Source organism: Cygnus atratus, chromosome 2, assembly GCF_013377495.2.
Source record: "Cygnus atratus isolate AKBS03 ecotype Queensland, Australia chromosome 2, CAtr_DNAZoo_HiC_assembly, whole genome shotgun sequence".
Classification (NCBI taxonomy): Eukaryota; Metazoa; Chordata; class Aves; order Anseriformes; family Anatidae; genus Cygnus; species Cygnus atratus.
This window is the reverse complement of record NC_066363.1, coordinates 106,298,292-106,322,883: the sequence shown is the minus strand read 5'-3', so window position 1 is coordinate 106,322,883 and position 24,592 is coordinate 106,298,292. Positions and strand designations below refer to the sequence as shown.

At 42.5% G+C, this 24,592-nt stretch overlaps 1 protein-coding gene across 1 annotated transcript in view; it reads right to left on the bottom strand.

Annotated features, from left to right (window-relative positions):
• Positions 1–8,678: 8,678 nt before the first annotated feature.
• APCDD1 (APC down-regulated 1) overlaps positions 8,679–24,592 on the bottom strand; it is a 30,196-nt gene continuing 14,282 nt past the window's right edge. The window contains exons 4-5 of the mRNA XM_035564140.2: positions 15,447–15,768; positions 8,679–13,133 (exon numbers count right to left, since the gene is read on the bottom strand). Coding sequence (XP_035420033.1) covers positions 12,682–13,133; positions 15,447–15,768 — 774 coding nt within the window. The 3' untranslated portion in view covers positions 8,679–12,681. The remainder of the gene's footprint in view (positions 13,134–15,446; positions 15,769–24,592) is intronic.

Genomic DNA, 24,592 nt, shown 5'->3' with positions numbered 1-24,592 from the left:
TTGTGTAGATGAGAAAAATGTTCTAGAGAAGATGTACATTATCTTGGTTGCCTTTGATTTCTAGTGATTTTTTTAAAGAAAACTATAATTACATCATGTTCTGTTATTGTTCTCTGTGATAAACTTTTTATAAAATTTTGCATATGTGCAAGGAAGATGAAGAAAATACAAAAAACTGCTTATTTTCACTTAAGCATGCGAGCACAGGTGTTTCCAATTACTTGTTCCAGTGTCTGCATTCAAGTTGCCTTCCATCCTAGTGACTGGAAACATTATGTTAAGGTCTTGATTATTTTGGTTCCGCTGGTTCAGAGTGGTGTAATTCTCCCAGTTTTTTCTCGAACAGAACATTAACGCATCAAACTTTCATAGCCTGTTCCAAACTGATTATGTGGAAAATAATGAAGGCAATAAGTGTGCAGGATGTAGTTTGCTTGAGACAGAGCAGTTAATCCTGCACTGAAGGAAAAAAAAATCCCCTGGAAGATCTTAAAATGTTTACAGCATAGTGTATAGAGGTTTTCAAGGGTAGCTAGCACTTTCAGGACTTGAAGATAGAAAAAGGAGTCATTGCTCAATGCAGCCGACTCAGGTTTTGATGTCTGGCCGCAGTGAAAAGGAAAAAAATAAGATAAAATTGGACTGAAATTCTCTCCATAAATACTGAACAGGTGGTTGTAAAACTTTGGTCATGGTTTGAGTGATGTCTTCAAAGTGAAAGTGTGCAGCAGTCTCGTAACCAGTGTGCTTACTAATGGTATAAGGAGACTGTCTTGGTTTTCAGTAATCCCTTCATAGCTGTATATAAAATGTAATGCTACAACTTTTTTGCTCTCAGGAGTCACTTTGGATGAGATCAACTGTATTCAGTGAATTATGTAATATGGATTAAATTGTTTGTCTTTGTTCCTGAAATGGTTAGAACTTCTTGCTTTGTCTGCCTGCTTACTTGTGTATGTAAGCATGGGGAAATACAGCCTCCACTGCTCCTAGTGGTAAGATCAGATGACAATGCCCATGAAGTCATGTGAGGCCACGTGTGTAACTTCAGTTAAATATGCATCACAAGTCCCATTCTGATTTCTCAAAAGGACAAGATGGAACAAGTATACAGTATCAAAGTATTATTTTAAAGATTTTCTGAATATATCACTTTACAAAAGGGTAGTGTGATGGTTCAGGTGGAAAAAACAAGCCTTGTTAAATAGAAAATATAGCTTCTGTAGTAATTCTGGGCTCCAAATTTAAGCCACATTTTAAAATCCATATATGTATATGAAGTTCATTTAAAAAAGTTATTTGCATCAACGCACAATTTATTTGTGCAGTTCTACTCATTCTTGAAAAGCTGTTGACAAACTATTGTCCAGGCTTGCATGTCTCTTGCTGCTATGATTGAAACCAATTTATATATGAGAAGCAACCAAACACTAGCTTGAAAGTTCATTATCCTCTTGGGAGGAGAAGGGGTGGAGGGAGGAGGTGGAAGATGACATCTTGCCAAAGGGGAAAAGACAAAGTCAATAAGTAAAGCTTATTTTTCAGGCCTTCCTCAAAGATATTAAAAGCTGAAGTGTTAATAAACCATTGAAAACGTAGTAGTGTCCTTTTTTTTTTTATTTTGAAACTTCTCCCTGAATATTTATGTTCAGTAGACTTTAGGATGCTGAATAGGTGTATCTAGGTCACTTTACAGGCGGTGTAGCTGCCCTGCTTCTTGGTACTGCAAGTAAGTAGCAGGAAGCTGGCTTGGATGAAGATTCGGTGCTGGAGAGAAGAGCAGGTGCTTGAATCCACCCAGCACTGGGGATGCTGATGACTTGTCAGATTTACAATAATCATGTCAAAGAGTTTTTCTTTTCCAGTCTGGAGTCCCAAACTTTTATTCTTGAACAGACTTGCCAGGGCAAACTCTTGCAAAAGATGGAATGAGATCTATGTGGTTACCGAGCAGCCCTAATAAACACTAACATTAAAATGCCCTGCTCTTCGTGTTTACAGGTGGGATAAAATTCTGCACCTTGCCTTTTTAGCCATGTTTCTGTGAACGTTGTACTTCACTGCTTTGCTTTCTACACTGGTTCCTGGCGAGTGACTTTATGGACCATGTGCTGGAAGCTACATCCCTTGGGTAGCACAGACTGCTGCTGCCACAGAGGCTGGCAGCGTTAGTGTGGTGGCACGCTTAAATGTTGGCCGAGATGGGGTGTTCAGCACAGGAGTTTGTCTTTTCAAGGGATTGGGCTCCTGTCTGGAAGGGTTGAAACTAATGAGAAAAGAGACTGATCTCTTTGTTTCCTATCTGAACTTCTTTTCCAGGGCACTCAAGTAGTGTAACCGAGCGTATCATAGAAGTTGGTCTGCTGTGCTTTTGGTCTTGAACGCAGGGTGCGCGTATTTAAGAAAATTTGCTAACAGGTTTGCATAAGCATTGACAGCGATAGTGTTGTCTTTTTAAAATTTTGTCCTTTAAATGACAAGTGGCTATGTAGAAATGAGGTCTTGTACACAAACAACACGGTTTTTGTCTTTTATCTACTTTCTCAGTGCTACTAGATATAAGTACTTCCTCTTTTGCTGGAATGAGGGTTTGTGTTTGTGCAGTGAACCAGATTTGGGAAGTGATTTGAATGAAACCAAATTTTTCATCTTGGGCAAATTGTGTTTAATTTCAGTTGTATAAGCATCTCCCACGATGTTAGAGTGCCACTTTATCTAAAGCTTCATACCAGTTTGTGACGTTGATGACACTGCCACTGGGGTATTGAATCCCTGCTTATACAGTAGCTGCTTCTGTTGCTGGCAGCAGTGGAATGCTGTTCATCCCCTCCCTTCCCTTTAGAAAAGTTTTAAAGGGTGTTACGGTATCCAGGCACAGTGGCATGAGACAGACAGCTATGATTATAGCTAAGGAGTCTGAGCTCAGACACTTGAAATAAATGAAAAATTAATTGAAAGGTGACAGAAATAGTTAATTCTTACCTTCTAAACTTGTGTATAATGAACGTCACACTGTTAAAGTCAGCCTGAATATCATCCAAGTTCTCCGAAAAAGAGAAAAAAAAAAAAAAAAAAAAAAAAGCTGTAGTCTTGAAATAACTTTCAGGATGTTCTTGAAAATGTATCTTTCTACTGATGTTCGTGCAGGTTTAAGTGCTTAGGTGAATTCAGAGATTGTCATTGGTGATCAGTGTCTATCCAGTTCTCAGAGTGGTTGGTAACGGCAGTCTTCATGAGTCTCTCAGTCTGCCTTGTAAGGATGGCTTATCCTGGTTTTAGAGATTGGGAAACTGAGACACAAGTGGTGGGACAAACGACTGGGAAGAGACGATTTGGGCACAACCACTGTTCTCTAGCATACTCTCCGTTTTGGTTCTTGTACTATTTTTTTTCCCTGGGTTTCCAAAATGCTGTTTTACGTTGCTTAGAAACATTTCTCAGGCTTTTAAAGCACCTTCTCAGAGGCTTAGTTGTTGCCTTTCTCTTCCTGAATCTGAGTGTTAAACAGGCAGAGAATGTGGTTGTTAAGTGTTAAACAGTGGGTTGTGCTCGCCTGAATTATAGCCCAAACTCTACTAATAAAGACAGTAGCCAGGAGAAAACAACAACAACAACAAAAACCACACACACACACACAAAAAACACCAAAACAAACCCAAAACCAAGAAAAAACCCACCATCACCAACCAAAAAATCCAAATAGTTTGGGCATGTTGTGTTCACAGTATTAGAACATGGAAGTGTTTGTGTAGCAGAAGTTCTTGTGGAGCCAGGTCTGTTTGTACTTTCCAAGTCAAAGAAAACAAACACTCCTGAATCTATACAACAACCACGGCGGCAGTGGTATGCATTGCTCTACCTACCCATGGGAGTGGCAAATTATTTTTCCATTGCTACGTTGATCGTCCAAACTGTGCAATCATGGTTTTTGGAGGCACTTCCTCAGAAGGCTGGTTTAAAGAGTAGTGATGATGATAATCTAGCGATTGCCTTGATTTATAAATGTGATGCTCTGTTTCTTCATGTTTGAGAGGTGTTGCTTTAAATCATCATATGGGACAGTTTGGTTATAGAAATGTGCTTTGGAAAGGCTCAGGAGGGAAGTCAATAGAAAAATCTTGAACCCTGGGTCAAATAAGTTCTCTGGAGCTCTAATCTGAGCTGCTAGAGTGCAGCTTTGATAAAGTGAGTGGTTTGTAGAAGATGAAAGCTCATGCAGCAGCTAATGTTCCCCACAAACATATGCTAGAAATTCGTGTGGTGTTCTCCAGGAGCAGGGACTTCTCGCCATCCTGAGGGTGTTAAGCCTAAAGCAGTGATGAGTCTTGTAAACAGGAGAACTCCAGGGGAGAGATTTTCCTTGTATTCATGCCTGGGATTCCTTCAACTTGATGGCACTGCTTTCAGACTTCAGTTTCTTCTATAATACCTTGAAATACTTCAGCCCTATGGCCTCTTTATTTCATGTCCCAGCTTCGAGAAAATCAGAACAGATTGCTTTTCTGATTAGGGAAAATTATCTCTTCATCCTGCCTCCACAGGAACCAGATTACAATGGCAAAGGAAGGTCAGAGCATTTGCAGAAAAACTTATTTCTTAAAGAGACAAAGTTTATGTGATTGAAGCATCTTTGGGCTTCTTCCTCCTGTGCGAACCTGAAATCTAATTCAAGCCACGTCGGATAGCTTGATGTTGCACAGATACCAACTACCTCCGATTACAGGGCAATTAGAGCTGAGATAAAAGACATTGAAATTGGTGCTCCCATCAGGGGCAAGCCTGCACGGCGAGCTGAAAAGCTACCTTTGCTGCTCGCTGCTGTTTGACCAGTTGGTGCTGGTGTGCTTGCCAGGCTGTCAGCATAGGCACGGATCCTCGGCGGCTGCAGCCCAGCACTTGGGAGCAGTGTGGGTGGGAGATGAGTGTATTGCAAGAGGGCAGGGTAGTGGGAATGGGGGAGAAAAAATTGAGCTGTTACGGGGATAAGGTGACAGAGGGTTTGTTGGGTGGGAGGGGGGCTTGGCTTACCTGGGGGTAGAAGGAGGTGATGCAAGAAAACTGAAATAATTAGATGAGAAATGCTGAAAGTTGGAGGAAAGTATAATCTGGTATGCATGCACCCTACCCTCACTTCTCCAATGTGCTTGCATATGCTACTGATTTAATGATTGCAAGTGGATGCAAGGAGGAATCTCATATTCAGAGCAGCTGTAACTGATCTCAAAGCTTCCCCCAGTCCTGTGATTTTAAGAAAAAGTGGATTGTGGTTGTGAGTCCACTTCTAGAGCTATGCAGAAGTTGCATTTGTGGAACTAGAGATGATAGAAATGAAGCAGCTAATCACAGGTAACAATTTTTCACAACATAGCCCACAGCATACGTACAGGGACCTCTCGATCTCCTTGGCTCCTGTGATGAGCGTGGTGGCGAACTGAGCTCGCCAGGTGCTGTGTGCCTGCAGCGCGGTGCACTGGGTGAGTCACACGCACGTTAAGTCCCCTGGGGCACGGGTATTGTGGGTTATGCAAAACCCTGGTGTGTGTTTGTGTACGTATTTACGCCTGTGTACACACATCTTTCAGGGTGCCTGCATGCTACTGTGGAAACTGGTGGTTACAGCGGTCTGGGTTACTGTGGGACTCCGTAATTGTACCATGTTTGTAGCTGCCTCAGTTATTGCTATGGATGCGTTTTCCTCTCCAACAGTTTCTAATTTTAGAGCTAGTTTAAAATTACTAGTTTTGAGGGCACCTGGGTGGGGAAACACTTCATTCTTGCCAAATGGGAGCCACCTTGTCCTCCCCGAAATGCACTTTGAGACCTACAAAGACAAAAACAGGAGGCTTGAAGGAGATGATGCTGAAGCAAGGTGGATTTCCAGCATCCAGAAGCGTTTGCTAATGGTTTTGTGAAAGGCTAAGATCTCAGTTGTCAATGCAAAAGCTTTCTTTATTATATTTTTTATTATTTGGGAAATTCTCCCAGTCTTAGTCTCCTGCATGCTCCCCTTCATGTAGCTATGCATTTGTTACATTCATGGTTATCTCCTTGCCCTGTTTAGAATCATGGAAATTAAAGCACTTGCTTTTATAATAAATTGGGTAGGCCAATAATAGTTTAAGATTTAAAATGGAGTATCTGTTAAAATTCAGTATCATTTTTTAGCATATATAGTGTATTTGTGAGTTTATGTAGCTCTTTAAGTAGTTCTAGTGAATGTGTGATACTAGTCATTAAAAATTCTGGTAATTCCAAGAGTAATGTACATATGAGTTGTGTATGTATATGCGTGTATATACACATTCATTTTACAGTTGTCATATACATTTTTGGATAGATGGGGATACGTTGAGGCAGTATTTGCAATTTAGTAATAGTATTTTCCTCTTAGTATTTATTTAAATCAAAACGTGCAGAAGTGGTTGGTACAGCTTAAATCATGCAATCATTTCCCCACTATCCCATATGGACTACAGAGAAGGGATTCCCTTATTTTATGTTGTGTAGGTTCAATGAGTTTTTTGCCCTGATCATATAGCACCAGGCACGCAGAAGGCTGCAGGGGCAAAGCTTCATTTTGGCATTTCTGAACTCTTGAAAGTGTAACTTCTGAGATCCCATGAAGGCTGGTGTCGCTCCAGTGCCAGTCTTACGTGATTGTGCTTTAAAAGTGACTGCACTCGGGTATTTTGACACCTTATAATTATTTTCGTTTAACTGCTTCTCTGCCTCCTTGCCCATCAATCACGGCGTGCCGCTGGTAAGGTCTCTGAGGTGGGTGGGTCGTATTTTCGGGAAAATTGGCAGGAGAATGAATTCTCAGCAAGTTGCTGCCACCAGATGGCAATGTTTTCTTATCCCTAACTACTTCTGAAAAAAGTGGAGGCTGCCTCCTTCGTGATCGGTTCAAAAGCCCCTGGCACACCAGTATCGTGTGGTATGGTTGTGTCCAGCAATACCTTACAGGGCAGTTAGTACAGGTGATGTCTATATTATCGTTTTGATCATCTTCAGTCTTCTCTTTGGTGCTAAGAGAAATGTGATCTGGTAGTTGGACATTTAATTAAATCCACAATGCGTCTGTCTGTCTAGGCAGCTTCTGTCCCCTGGCCAGAACATGGTCCAAGCCCGTGCTTTTTCTGTGGATGGAGTTGCAGAATGCAGCAGAGTTAGACCAGGAGATCTCAATCCTAACAACTCCAAATGCAACCTTTCTCTTTATGTGAAGGCAGCGCTATCTCGGGCAGTTCTATTTCTCATTTTCCAATGGACTGTCTTGGAAAGGACTGATGTGTTTCCCTTGGGAAAGGGCTGTTAGGAGCAGTGTCTGCCTGCTCTGAGGCGGTGAGCACAGGCAGTTCCCGTCACTGGTAGTGGCAAATTAATTCATTATTGGCTTGGCTTGGTACTTCCATAGCTGGAGTCCATCTGAGGGACTGGTCTGGAGCAGACTTGTGAAGGCCAAAGGCTGGGGAGAAGGAGTTTGGATAATTGCTCAGGCCAACAGCACTGCTTCTGTAGCTGTTGAAGGCACTTGTGTTTGGTTCCTCACAACCATATTTATTTCTGAGTAGAGATTTTTTTTCTTCTTTTCTTTACTATTATTTATTGGTGGCAGCAAATAATAATTAGAAAAATCAACACTGATAGCGCTAGAGAGAAGATTAGCATGAAAAACATCTTGGAAAATACTTCAAAGAGGAATAAAAAGGAAAATTAAACAATAAAATTCAGAGTTAGTGGTGTTGGTCTTCATTACCTAGCCTTCCTGTTTGTGTCAGGGAGGGGTAAATTATGCCACGTGGAATATATTTATGCCTGAATTCATCCATGCCCACAGCTTTGTGTGGAAAGGGAGGCCACTTCTTTCAGACTGTGGCTACTGCATTTGGAGTGCCTTATAATTTAGGGCATGCTTCCTGAAAATCAAGCTCATCTTTCAGAGATCTGCTGTCACGTTTCCAAAAATCCTGAGTCACTTCTGAAAACTCAGAAATCGATCTAATGCAAAGCTTTTGAAGCTGGTGGTGGGAGTCTCATTGACTTCATTTCACCCCTTCTCTTTGTGCGAGCGAGACAGTAATGAAACTGCACAGCACTGAAGAAAGATGCTTTTGTTACGCTGTGGCTTGCTTTGCATTCTCAGTTCATTTTGGATTTCTCTTTAAGAAAAGCATCCTTTCTACTCCCTGCTCCCTCCCCCAGGCTGTACCCTTAGAGCAAGTGAGATGCTATAGCAGAATAGTAATGCCGTTTCGTCTGATTGCAGTTCATTTATGAAAAAATATTTTCTTTCTGTGGAAACCACACCCTTTGTACTGACACGCAGCTGCTCCGACCGTGCTAACCTTGCAAGCCAACACCATCATTGCTTGTGGTGTGCTTCCAGCCTGCATTGCGGCTCATTTTATTCAGAGAACCTAAAGATGTGCTGCAAAACCCAAATCACCCCTGCGGCATTCATCAGAGCTTTTTCTAGTGTTGTGTTCTCAAGAAAATGATGTTTTCTTCTAAGTGGTAAGAAATGAGCTGTGCACAAGTCACTCAACAGGGATTTTGGATATCGCTTTGAGACGTGTATCACTCTATACTGGTGGTGAGTCAACAGAAAACTAACATGTAGGGTGCAAAGAAATCCTTTTTTTTTTTTTTTTGTTAGGCTTTTTTTATTTCAATCAATAGTTCAACAAGTGCTTAAACTTCCCCGGCAGTTTAATCTGGAACATATAGTAGAGAAGAAAAATATCTTCAATAGCTTTACAAAAATAAAAAGTTTTCTTTTTTCTCTTTAAATCCTGCACTTTAAGCAAGCACACTCCAACTCAAGCAAGACAGACACTGCATCTTAAAATATGGACCTCTGGTCTTAAAAATGACATTCTACCCCAGGGCAGCAGGCACAATATGTAAACGGTATAGAAACAGAGCAGGTACAACTGTTACAGCTTTCTCATCCCTTCTTTCTTTTTTAATAGCATGTATTAAAACAAGTTGCCCAAGAGATTCCTCAGGTTACCGTTTCTTCTGCCAGGTGGCTCCTCCAGGAGGACATTACAGTGGTGACAAGCGGAAACCTTTCACCTGTTCTGGCAACCCTGGCAGTTACTGAAGATACCAACATTAATTGTTTCTGTCTTTAATGCTTCTGAGCTTCGGTATGGGACAAACGGCTCAGCTTGTAGGTCTTCCACTGCTAAGCCACTTGTGGCTTAACTCCTTTGGCAGCCAGGGCTGCCAGCACACGAGGTCAGGTTGGAGAAACAAAATGAATGGAGTATATTGTCACAAATGTGTATGGGGCTCTGCAACAGTAAATTTAGCGCCTGATGAAATGAGGAGATCAAGGGAGCTCAGCTCCTAGTCCTGGGCCTGTAACCTAGGAGACCCCTTGCAGAGCGCGTGGGTTGACAAATAACACGCGCACTCTGAAGGCTGACTTATCTGTGTCCAACCTGGCTTCTATTGGCTAATGGGAAAATAGAGGAAAAATACATAGGCACAAGGAGGGAAGCTGGTGCAGCAGCATATGCTAAAAACTCAGATCATAAAATTATGTTTCAAGTCAACAATACAAATAAACCAAAAGAACCATAATATACCAGAGCCAAAATAAACCAGGAGCAGATTCTTTTTTTGTAATGCGTTACAAAGGTCTCTTTCTAGCACTTCCTTTTTAACCATCTCTGGGTGATAGGGGAAAAAAAGGGATTTCTTGTTTGGTTTGTACATTGTGTCACGTTTGCATTTAGTGTAGCCCTATGTCTGGACAAAGCTAGGTTGGTGCAAGTCTGAGACTCAAAATAAGGATTTAACTTGTAGTTTAGGTTTGGATGTGCTTTTTAGAGGTAAGAACTAGACAGGTCTTTCTCTTGAAACTGTTGTAATACTTCTGATGTTAAGCAGTTTACGGAGGAGCGACAACACAGTCATAAATTGTGGCTCCTTGTCCTGGTGAATGTGGAACATCGTGCTGTGGAGTGGCTCTTGCTGTTGGGTTCCATCCCGCGTTTCAAGGATGGGCAGATTTCAGCTGGGACTTGTGTTTGTGTGGGCCTTGTGTAGGGAAGGGTCAAGGTCTAACAGCTCCTAGCCATTTATATTTTTCCAGAGATGAGACCACCTAATGTGGTGAAAGAAGCTTGTCTTCTGTGGTCTAAGGAACATCACACCATACACATCCTTATAAATAGAAACTAACATGAACTCACTCATGCACCTATGTCTTAAACAGAGGTCGGAGACTAAGCTACTATTTGGAGGAACTTGTCTGAGATCCTGTAATAGCTCAGCAACTCATTTGGAGATGTGCTGGTGTAATTTTGCTGAATAGAAAACTTGAGGTCTAGCTAGAGAAAACCAAACTCCTATCTGGTCTTTAGGTTCTCTTTCAGAGACATCATGTCCCTATCTTGACCCTCTGGTGAAAGCTGTGCTCCTGATGCCTCTATGCTAGCAACTATCCAGAACTCTTCAAGGTTTGATGGAGTGGAGCAGTAAACCATTAAGAAATGCTAAGCAGAGCAGCTGGTGTTCTTAGGGCTTGATTTATCATGGTGAGCTGGCTTTCAGCTCCTCCCAGCAAGCCGAAGGAGGATCTGGTACCAGGTGAGTGGATGAATGCTTTCTCTGGTGGCTACTGAGTCACCCTGAGCTCTGTTCCTGCCTCTTGAGCTATTTATGGGTTTTCTGTGACATTTCATGTCTGGGGGAAAAATGTGAAAGGTGTGATGTGGCAATGAGAGCCTGTGGTTGTTCCTTCCCCCTCTTCCTCTTGCTGTCTCGAAAACAGGTGAACCCATTTCTTTACCACTCAGGGAATTCCCGTCAAAGGCTGAAACCAGCTTGGAGCAAACTGTCAAGAAGGCACAAACGTTGAGGAGGTAGGGAGCCTGAGTATAGCCATTTGCTACTTGGATGGCTTTTTCCTGCTTGCTTTGCTAGGAAGGTCCATGCTATCGCTGTTATTTCAAAGCATGCTTTTGCTGTGTAGCACGTGGTATGAACGCTCACCTGTGCGAAGCTGAAAGAGCTTTATTCAAGATGGGCTTTTCCTATGATGCTAGAAATGACACATTGGAGGGTTCTTTCTCCCGTAGTACAGGACGGGGCAGCTAGAAGCTACTGCTGATGAGATGCAGTGACCTTACTCCTTGTGTTTCTGTCACAGGTTCCTCCTGAGAGCCAGGACTCGCGTGTATATCAGTAAAGGCCTCCAGGCTGAGCCATGCCCTCGGCTTCCTCCCTGTAAAAACTGGGGAGCATGGTTCATCCATGAGCTGTACCTCCTTGCTGGCCTTAAATATCTCCCCCACCCTGTCTGCTTTCATCCATGTCAGTGTGTACACAAGAATGTATTTGCCGCTGGGAGAAAATCCGAGGGTTTTCAGAGCAGGTGTTGTTGAGGGAAGCTGAGGGCTCTGCCTCTCTAACTTTCCTAGTAGTGTCTCCCCATACCGATATGGCATACCAAGCTCGGTGAATCCATGTGTTTTGGGACTGTCTAGCAAGGAGAAAAGGGAGGAGGCGGCAGCGTTTGTGCAGCTCTTGCTCCTTGCTTGGGTAAGACCATGCCAGTCTCCATCCATCAGATGGATGTGGGTCTGCTTCCTGCTGCTCTCCTGCTCTCTAAGCTAAAGGCAACACTGGGGCCCATGGTGGGCTTGCTGCAGAAACCCTGTACCTGTTCCTGCTAAGGAACTTAAATCATTAAAAACAGGCCATGGAGGAGGGCTGCAGAACGTGTTGGAGTCCCAGGTGCTTCTTTGTTCATCCACCTGGCTGATACAACATCCAAGCTACAAATACTGCACGTGGAGTACACGAGGCCTCACCAATACGGGAACAGAACAAGCCACTTCAGATTTCTATCAGCAACTTACCTGTGCTTTGTATATCTGACAGGAAAAAAATGCTTTTTCTGTCTGGCTTTAGGGGGGCTTGGCTGTAACTATTTACTTGATTCATAGGGAGGTCCTGAAGCAATTACATAGCTATTGAAATCAATGAGAAAATGTTAAGCCACTGGTTATTTTTACAACTTAATAGTTGTAAAAATAGTTTAAATTATTTGGAATATTTTTCAACTTGAAGATATCAACCATTTACCACTGTCTCAATGGAGGGCTGTTGATTTGCTGTTTCTGTTGAGCCGTGAGATAATGGCTAGATAAATCCTTGTAGGTTTTCTTCCTATATACATATCTACACCAGAGTCCTGAAGTCAGAGGGGGAAGCTGCTGTCACAGTATTAACACTACACTGAGTCGTTCCCCAGTTAAATTCTGATGAGAAACCGAGTGTTGGGCTGAGAAAGTACCACAGTGGTAAAATGGCGGAGACAACTGAAGCAGGATCTTAATGTTCACCCCAGCAGTTAAAAAAAAATAATAATAAAAGGAGACCCCGTCCCTCCCCCCAGAAGTCTGCAGTCCTAAAGTGCAATTACTTTTGTGCAGTCATGTCAGGCCAGGGATCAGACTGGACGAAGTTCAAAGCACGAGAAACATCAAACGAGTGCTGTTTGTGATTCAAGGGGGGGGGGGGAAATAAGGAAAAGAACAACAGTTCTCAGGCATTCAAGTGCATCAAGAAAATAAACGTCCCTTTCTTTCTGAAGAAAAACAACCCTCAGTCTTATGGAATCCTGGCTTTGTAGTCATGAAAAAGAGTTTTTTTTCACTTCTAGCTGAGAATGTCCCAATATGTCACAGTACAAATAAACAACGCCAAAGCAAGAGCTGGGGCACTGGGATGTTTTGCCGGTGCCCCGCTGCTATACAGACGTATTTTATTTTCCTCTGGTGACTCCTCAGATCTGGGCGCGGACGAAGCGCACTGAATTAAAGGCATCTGGTAGGACGTGGCTCTCTTTTCCGGTCGGTCGGGGCTGGACCCGTCACTGGGCCTCTGGCCGTTGTACAGCAAGTATCTGCCCCTGGCGTCCTGTTCCATCTTGAAGATTTCGTACTCGGTGTGAGGCAGGCGGATGCCGAGCGCGATGCAGCCGTTGGTGTGGGTGACGTCTTGTTGGACCCCGACTTGCCAGGAGCCCTGCGCCCCGCACTCGTTCCCGTTGAAGACGTTGAGCAGAGAGGCTGTGGATACATCCATGGGTGTCACCTTCATGTGGTTTACTGCGAGTGAGGAAGAGAGGAGATATTAGCAGAGGGGCAAAGGCAACATGCTGGTTGGGGTGTACCCATGAAATAAGCACTGAAATGGGGGCTCACCCTTCTGTCTGCCCGTACCGGACAGCACCGTGTCCTTTGCAGGCAGGACCATTAGCATTTGATGAAATGCATGCTAAAATAGGTGAAGGAAGAAAATTGCAAAATGCTTTTGAAACTGACCCTTTTGCTTCTGTTCATTGCGTCTGATGCTAGCTATGTCACAAAGGTTTAAGTCAGACGTGTTGCCAAATGGGTTTAGCAGCTATGGGGATAAAGTTATTTTAAATACGTCCCTTGTGTACGTGCTGGTGCTTCCTGAATTTGCTTAAGGATGTCTTTTAATCTAACCTGTGGGAATTGCAGCAGCTCTGAATCTCTGTTCTTTCTTAAATCAATTTTCTTGTACTGTAGGTGTGGCCAGGAAATCTATTTGCATCATTTTACGTTTTTGATGTAATTGCTTTGTGTACTGAACACACACACACACAAATTCAGTTGAAGAAAACCTGATGGCTGCACATCTCAGTCAGAGATTGAGCAGAGCTTTATATAAATTCCAGGCAATCCTTTCCAGATAAAGCCTGGTTGAGATACATAAAAGAGGAAACAATAAAACTCTGCTCATATTTTATTAACACCCATATTTATCCATAAGTAGGACTGTTTAGAATCTATTTTTATCATTTTAAAACATATGCTACCTCGTAAAGCTAGTGAAATAATAATTTCCAATTGTAAAATTTGTAAGATACTACAATCTTTATATATTGCCTGTAGTTTTTTGCATGAAGTAATTCTGAATTAGAGAGACTTCTTATTGTCTAAACAGTGACTGCAGCTTGCAGTATCAAACACAGAAAATGTTGCAGCTTCTTCACTTCGAAGTTACCTGCATACCTTTCATAGGTATGCTACCTTTCACAGGAGTTTAGAGCATGTAGACTTTTATTTTTCAGATGAGTTTAAAAAGTTGAGAAAAGCCAAATTGAAAGAGCCTGTGGAAGCTGAAAAGAGATTATTCTTGGTGTGCTTTTGGTACTGTATATCAAGAAAAGGGTTTCAGAATAGATTGGTGCTGACCAAAACACAAGTAAATTACAAACCCTCATGCCACCCAACACCCCAAACTCCCAAATTCTCATACAGGTCATTAATAATGTACATATTTTTTTATACTGAAATTTTTATACTTTATACTCAGATTTTTATTCTGAAGTTTTACAAGCAGATATTTGACTCAAAGGCTCAACAGTTCATGTTATTTGCTATAGTTGGCATAAAAGGTAATCTATAGAGCGTGAACCTAGAAGTTTTAAAAGAACAAAATTAGTGAGCTTGCTCTGTGAGGTAAATTGGCATGTTATCAAACAGAAATTTGAGCAAAAACTGGATTTTACTCTTGGAGCTAAGCTGGAACATGCTGCATACAGCTAGAAAGAACAAGAGCTCTGACAGGCAGGGATATCTCCTGCCTCCTATGAAAATCCTAGATTAGTAAAACATTTCTCAGAGTTAGATATTTTTCTAAAGTGGAGACATACAAGAAGCTATATACTTTTCATATGGCAACTGAAATAAGGAGGGTAAGAGCCTACAGTATGCTCGGGGTTTCCACAGGCTCCACTGGGGCTGGTGCCATGGAGGGACGTCGTGTTTTGGAGATGTTTGTTTGTGCGAGTGGTTAAAACCACCGAGCTCTTTCTAAGCAGGCTGCTGTGGGGCTGTTGTATGAAAAGGCTTTTCAGCCACGGGGACCTGGGTAACGTCACCACTGAGTGCTGCTTCCTGGAGTACTTGAGGGGGCTGTTAGGTACATCCAGTATTCGCTGCGGTGGGATTAATCAGAGCTGTCTTCAGGGACACCACTACTTGCTCTAGTCCCCCTTGGAAGCTGATGAAAAGACACATGCTACTATATCTGTCTTTGTCAAAAAATGATTTATACCACTTATGACCTGAAATGCCTTCTGAAGTCACTTTTTTTTTTTTTCTCTATGCTGAAGGAGCCTTAGGAGCATGGATCTAATCTTGGGTACTTTGCTTAGATGCTTGAAGTCTGGCCACCAGGCTCCAAGACTTAGTGATGTGAAGACTTACTTTCTTGTGTTGTACTTAAGATCTCTCTATTTTGCCTCAAATGAGTATTGCTTCAGTGGTGTAAAATACCACTCATTGCCTGGGCAATCACAGAAGGCCTAAAACTGCCCAAAAAAGGAGTAAATCCCTCCAACAACAGCATGAACTCGTTAGCAATCAAACCACCGTGAGCCACCCTACCTTTGAACACAAACTCCGTTCCCCCCATCACTTTGGACGAATGCACTCCTCGGCTGTAGCGTCCCTTGGCGTAGATGGTGAAGGTGGGGTGTTTGCAGATGGGGTCGGAGTAGTGGTAGTAGTGGCCTTCCCAGGTGTTGTTGTTGTCGTGGAAGATGAAGTGCCGTGTGAGGAAGAGCACCTCCGGCCGCACCTCGCAGCGCTGGCTCACCCACTCACCGTGCAGCCCGATGGTCAGGTCCGCCTTGGGGGGCAGGATGGGAGGGTGGTGCTCATCCGAGCGGTAGATGATCCTGCACGCAATGCACGTGCGGTCGTGGTTCTGTAAGGAAGCAGAGAGAAACCCTCGTTAGGTGTTACCTGCCAAAAAGGGCAGTGAATCGGGGCATTTGTTTCGTGCTGAAGTGACACCAGCTTCAGGTTTTACGGAATACGTTGTTACTTCTTATGTTTTTAATGGTTTTCAAAGCACCTGAAAGGCTGATTTGTCCTTCAAATCACACAAGATGTTGCCAGGCAATAATTTGCTGTGGTAGGGACTGGGAAAGTCTCATGTTAGAAATGAATACATTCGTTCAGTTCTTATTTTGCACTGATTGCTAACTTTGGGTGCTGCGGATGGACACAGGTTTTCCATGTTTTCCATTTGGGCAGCAGCCTGGGAGAACAGTAACCTGCTATTTTACACCTTTTCAGCTTTCCTGAGCTCTAACACAAGCTTGTGAAGTGTACCCTTTGTGTATCTAGAGGAGTCTTAACTGTGGCCTCTGCCAATTTTTTTCTCCGTGTCAGGCACACAGCTCTGCTGACAGCAACGTGGATATAGGGATGTAAGTGAGCTTGCACAGAGCATATATGGCCTACTGTCACTGAACATGATGAAAGCTTTGTGGCTCTTTCCACCAGGAATGAGGTTTGTGGTGTCGGTCAGGCGCGATGAAGGCCCACAGCAGAACCGCTTTGTTGAGCACCAACCTGATCCACATGCCCCAGCTTCCAGCCACGTCCCTGAGGGGCGAGGTCATTTTGTGATGCGTGGATGGGGCTTCTCGGAGGCGCTGCCCACCACGTGCTTGCATGGTGCTCCTAGTGCTAATCACTTCTGCGAGAGGCAAAGACCCCACAGCCAGCTGTTGCCATCATCTGCTGAGGATACCTGATCCCTCCTGGAGACAGGGGGATGAACAGGGTGGGTTCTTTCCATCACCTAGTTCGTTCAAGCTGTGAGGAGTTTTCAGAGTGCACTGAGCTAAGAGCTGAAGCTCCCACACAACCGCTGGGGAGAGGGATTTGTACAGCATGACCACTTTTCCTTCATGCCCCTTTCCAGTCCTCTTCTCTGTGATCTCTCTGAGCTCCTCCCATTACATAAATGCTCAAATTCATCACTAATATTTTAAAGCCCACGTGTGACGTTATGGAGTCAACGTTTCTCTATTTGCTATCTTCAGCTCAGGGCACACTTTAGGAACCGCATTTACACATTCTTCATCTGTGCCCTCAGTTTGTCTGATGATACAACCATAGGTAGCTTCCGAGAACCAACGCACAACTCAGGCAATGCATCCCTTTCACACATATTGAACAGGGTTTATATTTGTCTCCCCTCCAGATCACAGACATCAAAAGTCAGTGAAATCAATGAGCCTGCTGCCAGCTTCACCAGGCTGTAGAATAATGGTCTGTCTGCAAAATAACTATAAACGATGTAGCCCAGGTTGACCTGAACCAGCGTTGGCCAACAGACCTGCTCTGAAGAGGAGGCTGGACCTGCTGACCTCCAGAGGGGCTTTCCACCCAAAACCATGTGGTCTTCTGCAGACCATGTGTCAGCATGCTACAGAAGATGTCATTCTTTCCCATTGTGGAGCTTGTTAACTAATTTAAACATTCATTTTCCAGCTTCTGCAAGCAAGAACAGGGGCCATCAGTATGTTAGTGAAAATACAAAGTATATTTAATTAAGTAAATAAACTGGAACTGATGAAGTTAGCAGATTTGTGCCATTGTATCTAACAGCAGAGACTGGTGCAAAATGCGTGGTTCTGAACACCAAAAGCACGTATAACACACAAGGACTGTAAAACTGGGGTGATTTCTGAGACTGCAAGCTTCAATTTGGGCTTTCTTATTTCTCTCAAGAGAGAAATCAAGATCCAGCCTGTCTTTCTATTTTGCTACAGGCTTCTTGTGTGACCTTCCCATGGACTTAATCTCAGTTCACAGAAACAGACAATTACAGCTTTTCTGTTTGACACAGGACTGGTAGGAGGTTAAATAAAGAGAGTGAGCTATCAGAAGGCAGACAGAAACGTAAGGGGCTTGTATATGATAGATTGATAAATAAATAAATTTGTATGTAGCTCTATTCCTGGAACAAACTTTCATGCACAATCTGATAGAAGTCCAGTGTCTTCCTTCCTCTTGTCTACAGTAAACACTCATCATCTGCAAGCTTGTTTGGGACTAATGAAAGGGGTCTGTTGAACCTCTAGCTCTCTTTAGAGGATGTCAGTCTTTTTCTTTGGAAAGGGTTTGGTTTCACAGAACCACAAAATCTGCTGTTGTCCTTGCATGGACACCTTCAGTGAACCAGGCCAGGTGTCCACCAAATAAATATTTCTTTCTCCAGCATTGCTGTCCTGCCATGAGGCAGACAAGTGTTACAGCTGCCTAACATCTGGATGAAGTGGCTGTGGTGAATGGGCACTTGCTGCAATAAAAAGGGAGTAGGACAGGGAGAAGCTGGGGAAGTGATGAGGGAAGCAGGAGTATCCCTTTCGAAGCAGTGAGATACCAAAGTGGCTCAGGCATCTCGTAAGGCCATACCCTGAATGAATTGCTTCTCTGAGATTAGTGCTTGAATCTAAGCCTACATTTTTCACTCTGATATTATCTTTCACAGAGTTATGAACTACTTAGTGGAAGAATATGCCACATGTAAAACCCCTCAGTACAATTTTTGTCCAAGTAATGTATATGAGAAAGATCTAGTTTTATTACGAGTCAATTGGACTTAATTGTGGAGTAATTTATGTTTAACAACTGAATGTATTTTTCACTGTTGCTTTTTCAGGTCAGCTGCTTTTGGCTCTTAATTGCACTGGCTAAAGCCTTGCAAATCACTCCCTTTCCATTTGTCTTAGGAAAGATTATTTTCTAAAAACAGACATTCAAAGAAAATACAGAACAGAGGCTGAGGACATTTGAGTCCAAACACAATTAAGTACTCTCTAATAAAAAGCTAATTTGGGCATGACATAAACTAAAAAGCAATAAAATGATCAGCGGACAGGATGCACATCTGTTTCATGTTTCAAATATCTCAGGTGCACAGTGCAGTATTTTTAATACAGGGGTCTTGCAGAAAGGAACAGCCCCAGGGATGGCCACTGCTCGGTGTCTGCAAGATCCCTTCCCATGGAGATGAGGGGAAGGGAGCCTTGTTGCAGCTCTGCAATGCTGAATCCGTGCTGGCCCAACTCCTCACCCGCCTGGGTGCTTCTCTGAAGCCAACTTGTGAATTAATCCATGAGGCCATGAGGGTTGAAATAAGCCTGAATCTCTGGCTGGAAACAGTTCTTGTATACTTGGGGAGAAAATAGTTTGTGATCTGAAAATTTCCATGAACATTTTTCCTTATCCCTCCCTCCTGCTGCCTCAGCTGAAGTGGTAACAGGGCCAGACTGCTCTGGAAGCCAAGCAGAGAGGTTTCTAATAAAAAAGCAAACGAGGATGAGGTTCCTTGATCTTTTTCCCAATTGCTGTGGATAGTCGGAAACACAAATCGTCTCAGCACATTTTATTTTTGTGCTTAAGTTCTATTGGATTTTGTGGCTGCCTAGAGCTAATTCTCCTCTAATCAATTCATAGTGTTTGTTATGGCCCAGGACAAAAAAACTGTCGCGCAACTGGGATGTTCTCTCAGCAATGCTAAAACGGGCTTTGAATAACACGTAGAAAGATCTTTTTGGAAGGTGTTCTAGTTTTCTTTGAGCGACTTTGTATTTTGATGCTGTCGTTGCCCAAGAAATCCATGGGCCAAACCCTTTCCAAAATGTACAGGAAATCTACCCTTTCCTTATGGTTAAAGCAGAAGCTGAAATCATTGCTTAATATCAAAGAGAGGACCTGCAGGATGTACTGCAGGTGTATTTAGGGACAAAACAAACAAGCACAAGTAGTAAAGAGGAGGTTGAAAATACAGTTATTTTCAACAGAACATCTTGCTCAAATATATTTACTCTGCTATCTTTCTATTTTTATATGCTGAAAATGTGTCTGTATCTCAATAAAAAAAATAAATTAAATGGTATTTGTCTGAAGCAGCTCCAGTTGTAACCCAACTTTTCCCCTGTAGATGACTATTTCTGATATTTGGCAATCATAGAATCATAAAGGTTGGAGAAGACCTCCAAGATCATCTGGTCCAACCATCCCCCTACCACCAATACCACCCACTAAACCATGTCCCTAAGCACCACCTCCAACCTTTCCTTAAACACCCCCAGGGATGGTGACTACTTAAGAGTCTGAGAGATGCAGTGCATTCTTAGCAGAAAAGCATTTCAGGGGCTTTCTGGGCATTTTTAATGGAGAATTTTGACCATTTTCTGACAAGTTCTCTCTGTCATCTTTTATAGTTGCAAATACTTGGTATTGTACCAGACTAGACACATTAAGAAGACAAAAGCATAGAAGGTAGTAAACTTCTAAACCATCCGACAGTATGGCAACTCTTGTTTTAGGTCTGGTATTAGGGCAGACAAGGGACTGGTGCTGTTTAGAGCTGACTCAGGCTGAGGAACAGCAGCTGACAATTTGAGAAGTGGTGAACCTAGCCAGTTTTCTCAGCAGCAGTTTGTTTTGCATCTGCAAGGTCTTGAAACTGACATGAAATTACACATTATTTTCCCAAAGTAATTTGGGAAATCATCTCACCTTCTCTTTTTATCTGGAGCTGCTGAACAGTCGACACATCCTTCCTATCCCATAAGCTGGTTAGGAGATTCAAGCATCAGCTCTGCCTCAGAAACACAGAAAAGTGCTGTTCTTTGCAGTCAGTTCTGCTGCCTTTGGACTCCCTCCTCGCTCTCCTCTTCCCTCCCAGTAATGCCAGTATCAAACGAAAACCCAACCCTTAAACTCCTGGCAGAGCAGTTGCTTCTTTCTGCAATCTCTCTCTAGGGGCTCAGGCCTTTCAACTTTCAGTTTTTATTCAAACTCAAATATTCCATGTGGCTACTCTAAGTACACCCATCCCTCCCTTTCCCAATACCATTGCCAGCTGGGTCTGTTCCCTCCTCCTGGGCTGCTGTCACCACTGCTCAGTTACAATACTCAGTGAAGTCACATATTTCACATTTTTGTAGTAATATCCTGCCTTATCAAGTTGTGTACTGACATTAAAAATATTTCTACAACATTCTTCTGCTGCTACGTCTGTTTTACCTATGTCTGTGCAGGTGTAACATGGAAAGCTTGGTTGGAAGAGCCAGTTTCTCAGCTGGTATAAACCCACCTTTGGCTATCACTGATTTGCATTGGTTGCATGGCAAGAAGCAGGTATTGTTCATGGCTGGAAGAGGAGGACAGGTTGCATCTATACTGTATTGTGCGTGGCAAGGGCTAGCAAAAGACCCACCTCCAGGGGAAGATGCTTCTAAACAACACGAGGCAGCCCAGGTTCTGGTTACTCACAAGTTCGTCTTGCTCTTGCATTGGGGACTCCCCTTTTAGGGTAGATTCTGACCATGAGAGAAAGCATTGAAGAAGAGGAGAAAGAAAAGACATGCTTAGCAGTGACCTCCCACACCCACCCAAATGCCGTGTGTCATGGGCTGGGCTAGGTAGGCCTGGGACGAGGCCTATCTGGCCAGGGTGCCTTCAGCCTCACCGCCCGAGAAGCCAGGTGCCAGGTTTTGTTATCAATAACTGCATGCTCCCAGGACAAGTACAAAGGGAAACCTCTGGAGAACATCAGCTGGGAGAAGGTGTCAGCTCAAGGAAATGCATCCAAGTAAACAGAAAAAGTTAGATGCTTTGCCTCATGCTGCCAAGGAACCAAGTCCACCCAAAGGACACTTTTATGAATTGCTCAGTGTAGTATCAAGCTCTACTCTTCCACTGCTCCAGATAACTGCAGACCAAGACAACACTTTAATAAACGGCTACAATCTCCCTCTACCACAAAAGTGATAACTTGCAGGCTTTCCATGACCTCATATGAAGCTAAGTTGGCTAACGTGCATTAGGCTGGCTCTGGGGAGTTGAAAAGCATGGTTGACAGAGTTATAATTCAGCTTGCCAAAGGGAATGAAGAATAACAAAGATTTAAAACTTTAATTAAAAAATCTTGAAGCAAATGAAATGCTGGGGAGAGCGGTAACTCCTTTGCAGGGTTGTCAGTTTGGGATTTCTTTTGGTGGAGAATGGAGGAGCTGTATGCAGTAAGGAGGGTGGAGGTATGTTCAGATTTATCTACAAATATGTACCATATATTTTAAGATATTGGGGAACGGTTTTTATTAACTACTCCCAGGAAGAGAAAGATAGTGAAGGAATCTGAAGGCACTACCATTACACAACTGTCTGATCTATCACGTCGATTCCATTGCACAACCCTGCATAAAACTGAAATAAACATGACCGCAATGAAATACAAGAGTCTTCTGCTTGTTCCCTTATGATATAAACTCCTTTAGTCCGCACCAAAGATGGGAACACAGATAAATACTGGCCTTTTTCTCAGATGAATTTACTCACATGTCCTCTATCCAACTAAAATGATACTAATTTATAGTGACATGAATATTTTGAGAAGAAATATCAAAAAAAATCCTGGAAATTATGAAACAACAGTTTTAATGTCCATCTTCAGGAACAGAATATTCCAAAATAAAGCTGCCTTATGCGTCTATTGTACCTTTAAAAAGCAACCTATGTAAGCCTACTTATACTCCTACTATGCTACTGCATAGCAATATTGACAATGAGTCCTCCATTCCCGCTTAAAAAACATGAAGTAATTGTGGTTAGATGCCAACAAGAAGGAAGGTGTCAGTAGTTTAGATATATTTGCTGCGTTGATCTGAAGACCCTTCTTTTATTTTGCTAAACTAAACAGTTAACTCTGATCTGGGGTACTGTATTTGTGTTGGAGCAGACTTCTACTGTAATTGCAAAACAGACGGTGATCAGTGAAGATGAATATGGTTTAAAAACCAACACAGCTTTTGAAGGTTCAGCTAGAAGCTTTTTGCTTCTCTTATCTCTGAAGTGCATCATACACATTGTTGTTCATAAACCTGGAATTAACCTGTTTGAACAGTCTTCTCAATGTTCTTTCTTCGCTGCCCTCATAATTTCCCTAATCAAGAGTCCTTTGCCAGTAATAATGAACAAAAGAAACCCTTCAAGTGTTGGCTTAATCTGGAAGTCTAGTAGCACTGCTCTGGCAAACAAAGGAGTTTTGTCCTCCAAAATTATGCTTTTTGATTGAGATAATATTTTGCGTATTTCTCTGAGGCGCTTCACATGTTTAAGATCTATTTATTAACTTATGCTTGCATTTCCTTGTGAGCACCTCCACTACTCAGCATTCCCCCTACAGATGAAGTAACCGAGTTTCAAAGAGATGAACACCCAAATTTTCAAAAGTTTAGAAGACCTTGTGCACTTTGTTCTTTTACCTCCTGGCTAAACCAAAACCCAAGCACCAGCCTCCATACGTGGAATCAGCTCCAGCTGCAAACACCGAGTGGTGCTGAAAGTCAGCTTCCAAAGGTGAATAAACTTGTCAGAGAGGATTGACAATTTGGGATTGCTTTTCCTTGGGAAAATTTTAATGAAAATGTGTGGCCAGCAAATGTTTGAGCATGGCAAAGGCAGAAGGAAATTTATTCTAGCATGTTTTAGGATTCTTGTGATGTTCCAGACCACTCCAGCTTTGTTCCTAAAAAAATGATCTAACTAGAATGATCTGTCATCACAGCTGTGGACTGATCTTTCCTGTTACTCAATCAGATGATAAAATAGCACGAGGAGTTCTTTGTTTACAAAATGGTATTTCTGAGGCAATTAGATGTGAAACCAGTGTCCCAGTATTGCTGTTGTAAACATTTCCTGTGTTTTTAGACATAGCAGATATCTCTGAAAACATCTTCTGTCCTTATGCACAGCAAACGAATACTGCATTCAAGCCTTCATGCTACAAGTTCCCATATAGATTTGCAAATCAGGTGTGATTTTATGACTGGTCAGCCAGGCTCCTTGGTATTGTCCTAATCAGTATTTTTTGTACAATACAGATGATGACCAAGCAATTCCACCATCCTGCCCTTTCCACCAGCATGCTCTTTCCTGCTGGGTAAAGAAGCTGAACGTGCACTAGCTTGAATCCCTTTCTAAACTCTCTACATCAAGGCACATCAAAGACATCCAACCCACATCATCAGCAAGTCCTAATTCATACCTTGAGCAAAGCTAGAGGACTGCTAAGATAAATCTATACAGTGACCTATTAAACAGCTGCACTTAAGAACTTCCACGTATTTTACAAGAGGAATTTGTTTAAGGTATGCTCTTATCTACGAACATTTGTAAAGCTTTAAGAGATGACATATTAGATATTTTTAAAAGCTCCCTGGTTTTATATGAACACTTGAGATATGGTAATCTGTGAAATTATTCAGATTTGTAGCTCAGTATAAAGCTGTCTGGTTTTTGGACAGCCCTTTTGATTTACCATCCTGTGGTGAAATCACTGCAGGAGTTTGGAGAAGGTCCAATTCTATTTGTTTAAAGTCCTGATCATGTGGCTTTGGCATTCCTAGCATATCCAGCAATCATTTGCTTTTAATTACCATTCATTTCAACCACATAAGTAATGAACGTGGCTACCACATCCAACTTACAGGCTGTGTAAACTCTTGAGCTGGGTGGAACTTTCTTCTATATCCAGGCTTAACTATAAATTTAACTCAAAATGTGAATCCTCTTAACTTATTTTAGGCAGGCCTTTATAAGTATAAAATAAAAATAAATAAAAAGGAAATGAAAAAAGCCTTAAATGAAAGATTCCACACAATACACCTGATTCACTTCAGAAGCAATTTCCTGGCCTCCCCAACCTCTTGGTATGACTG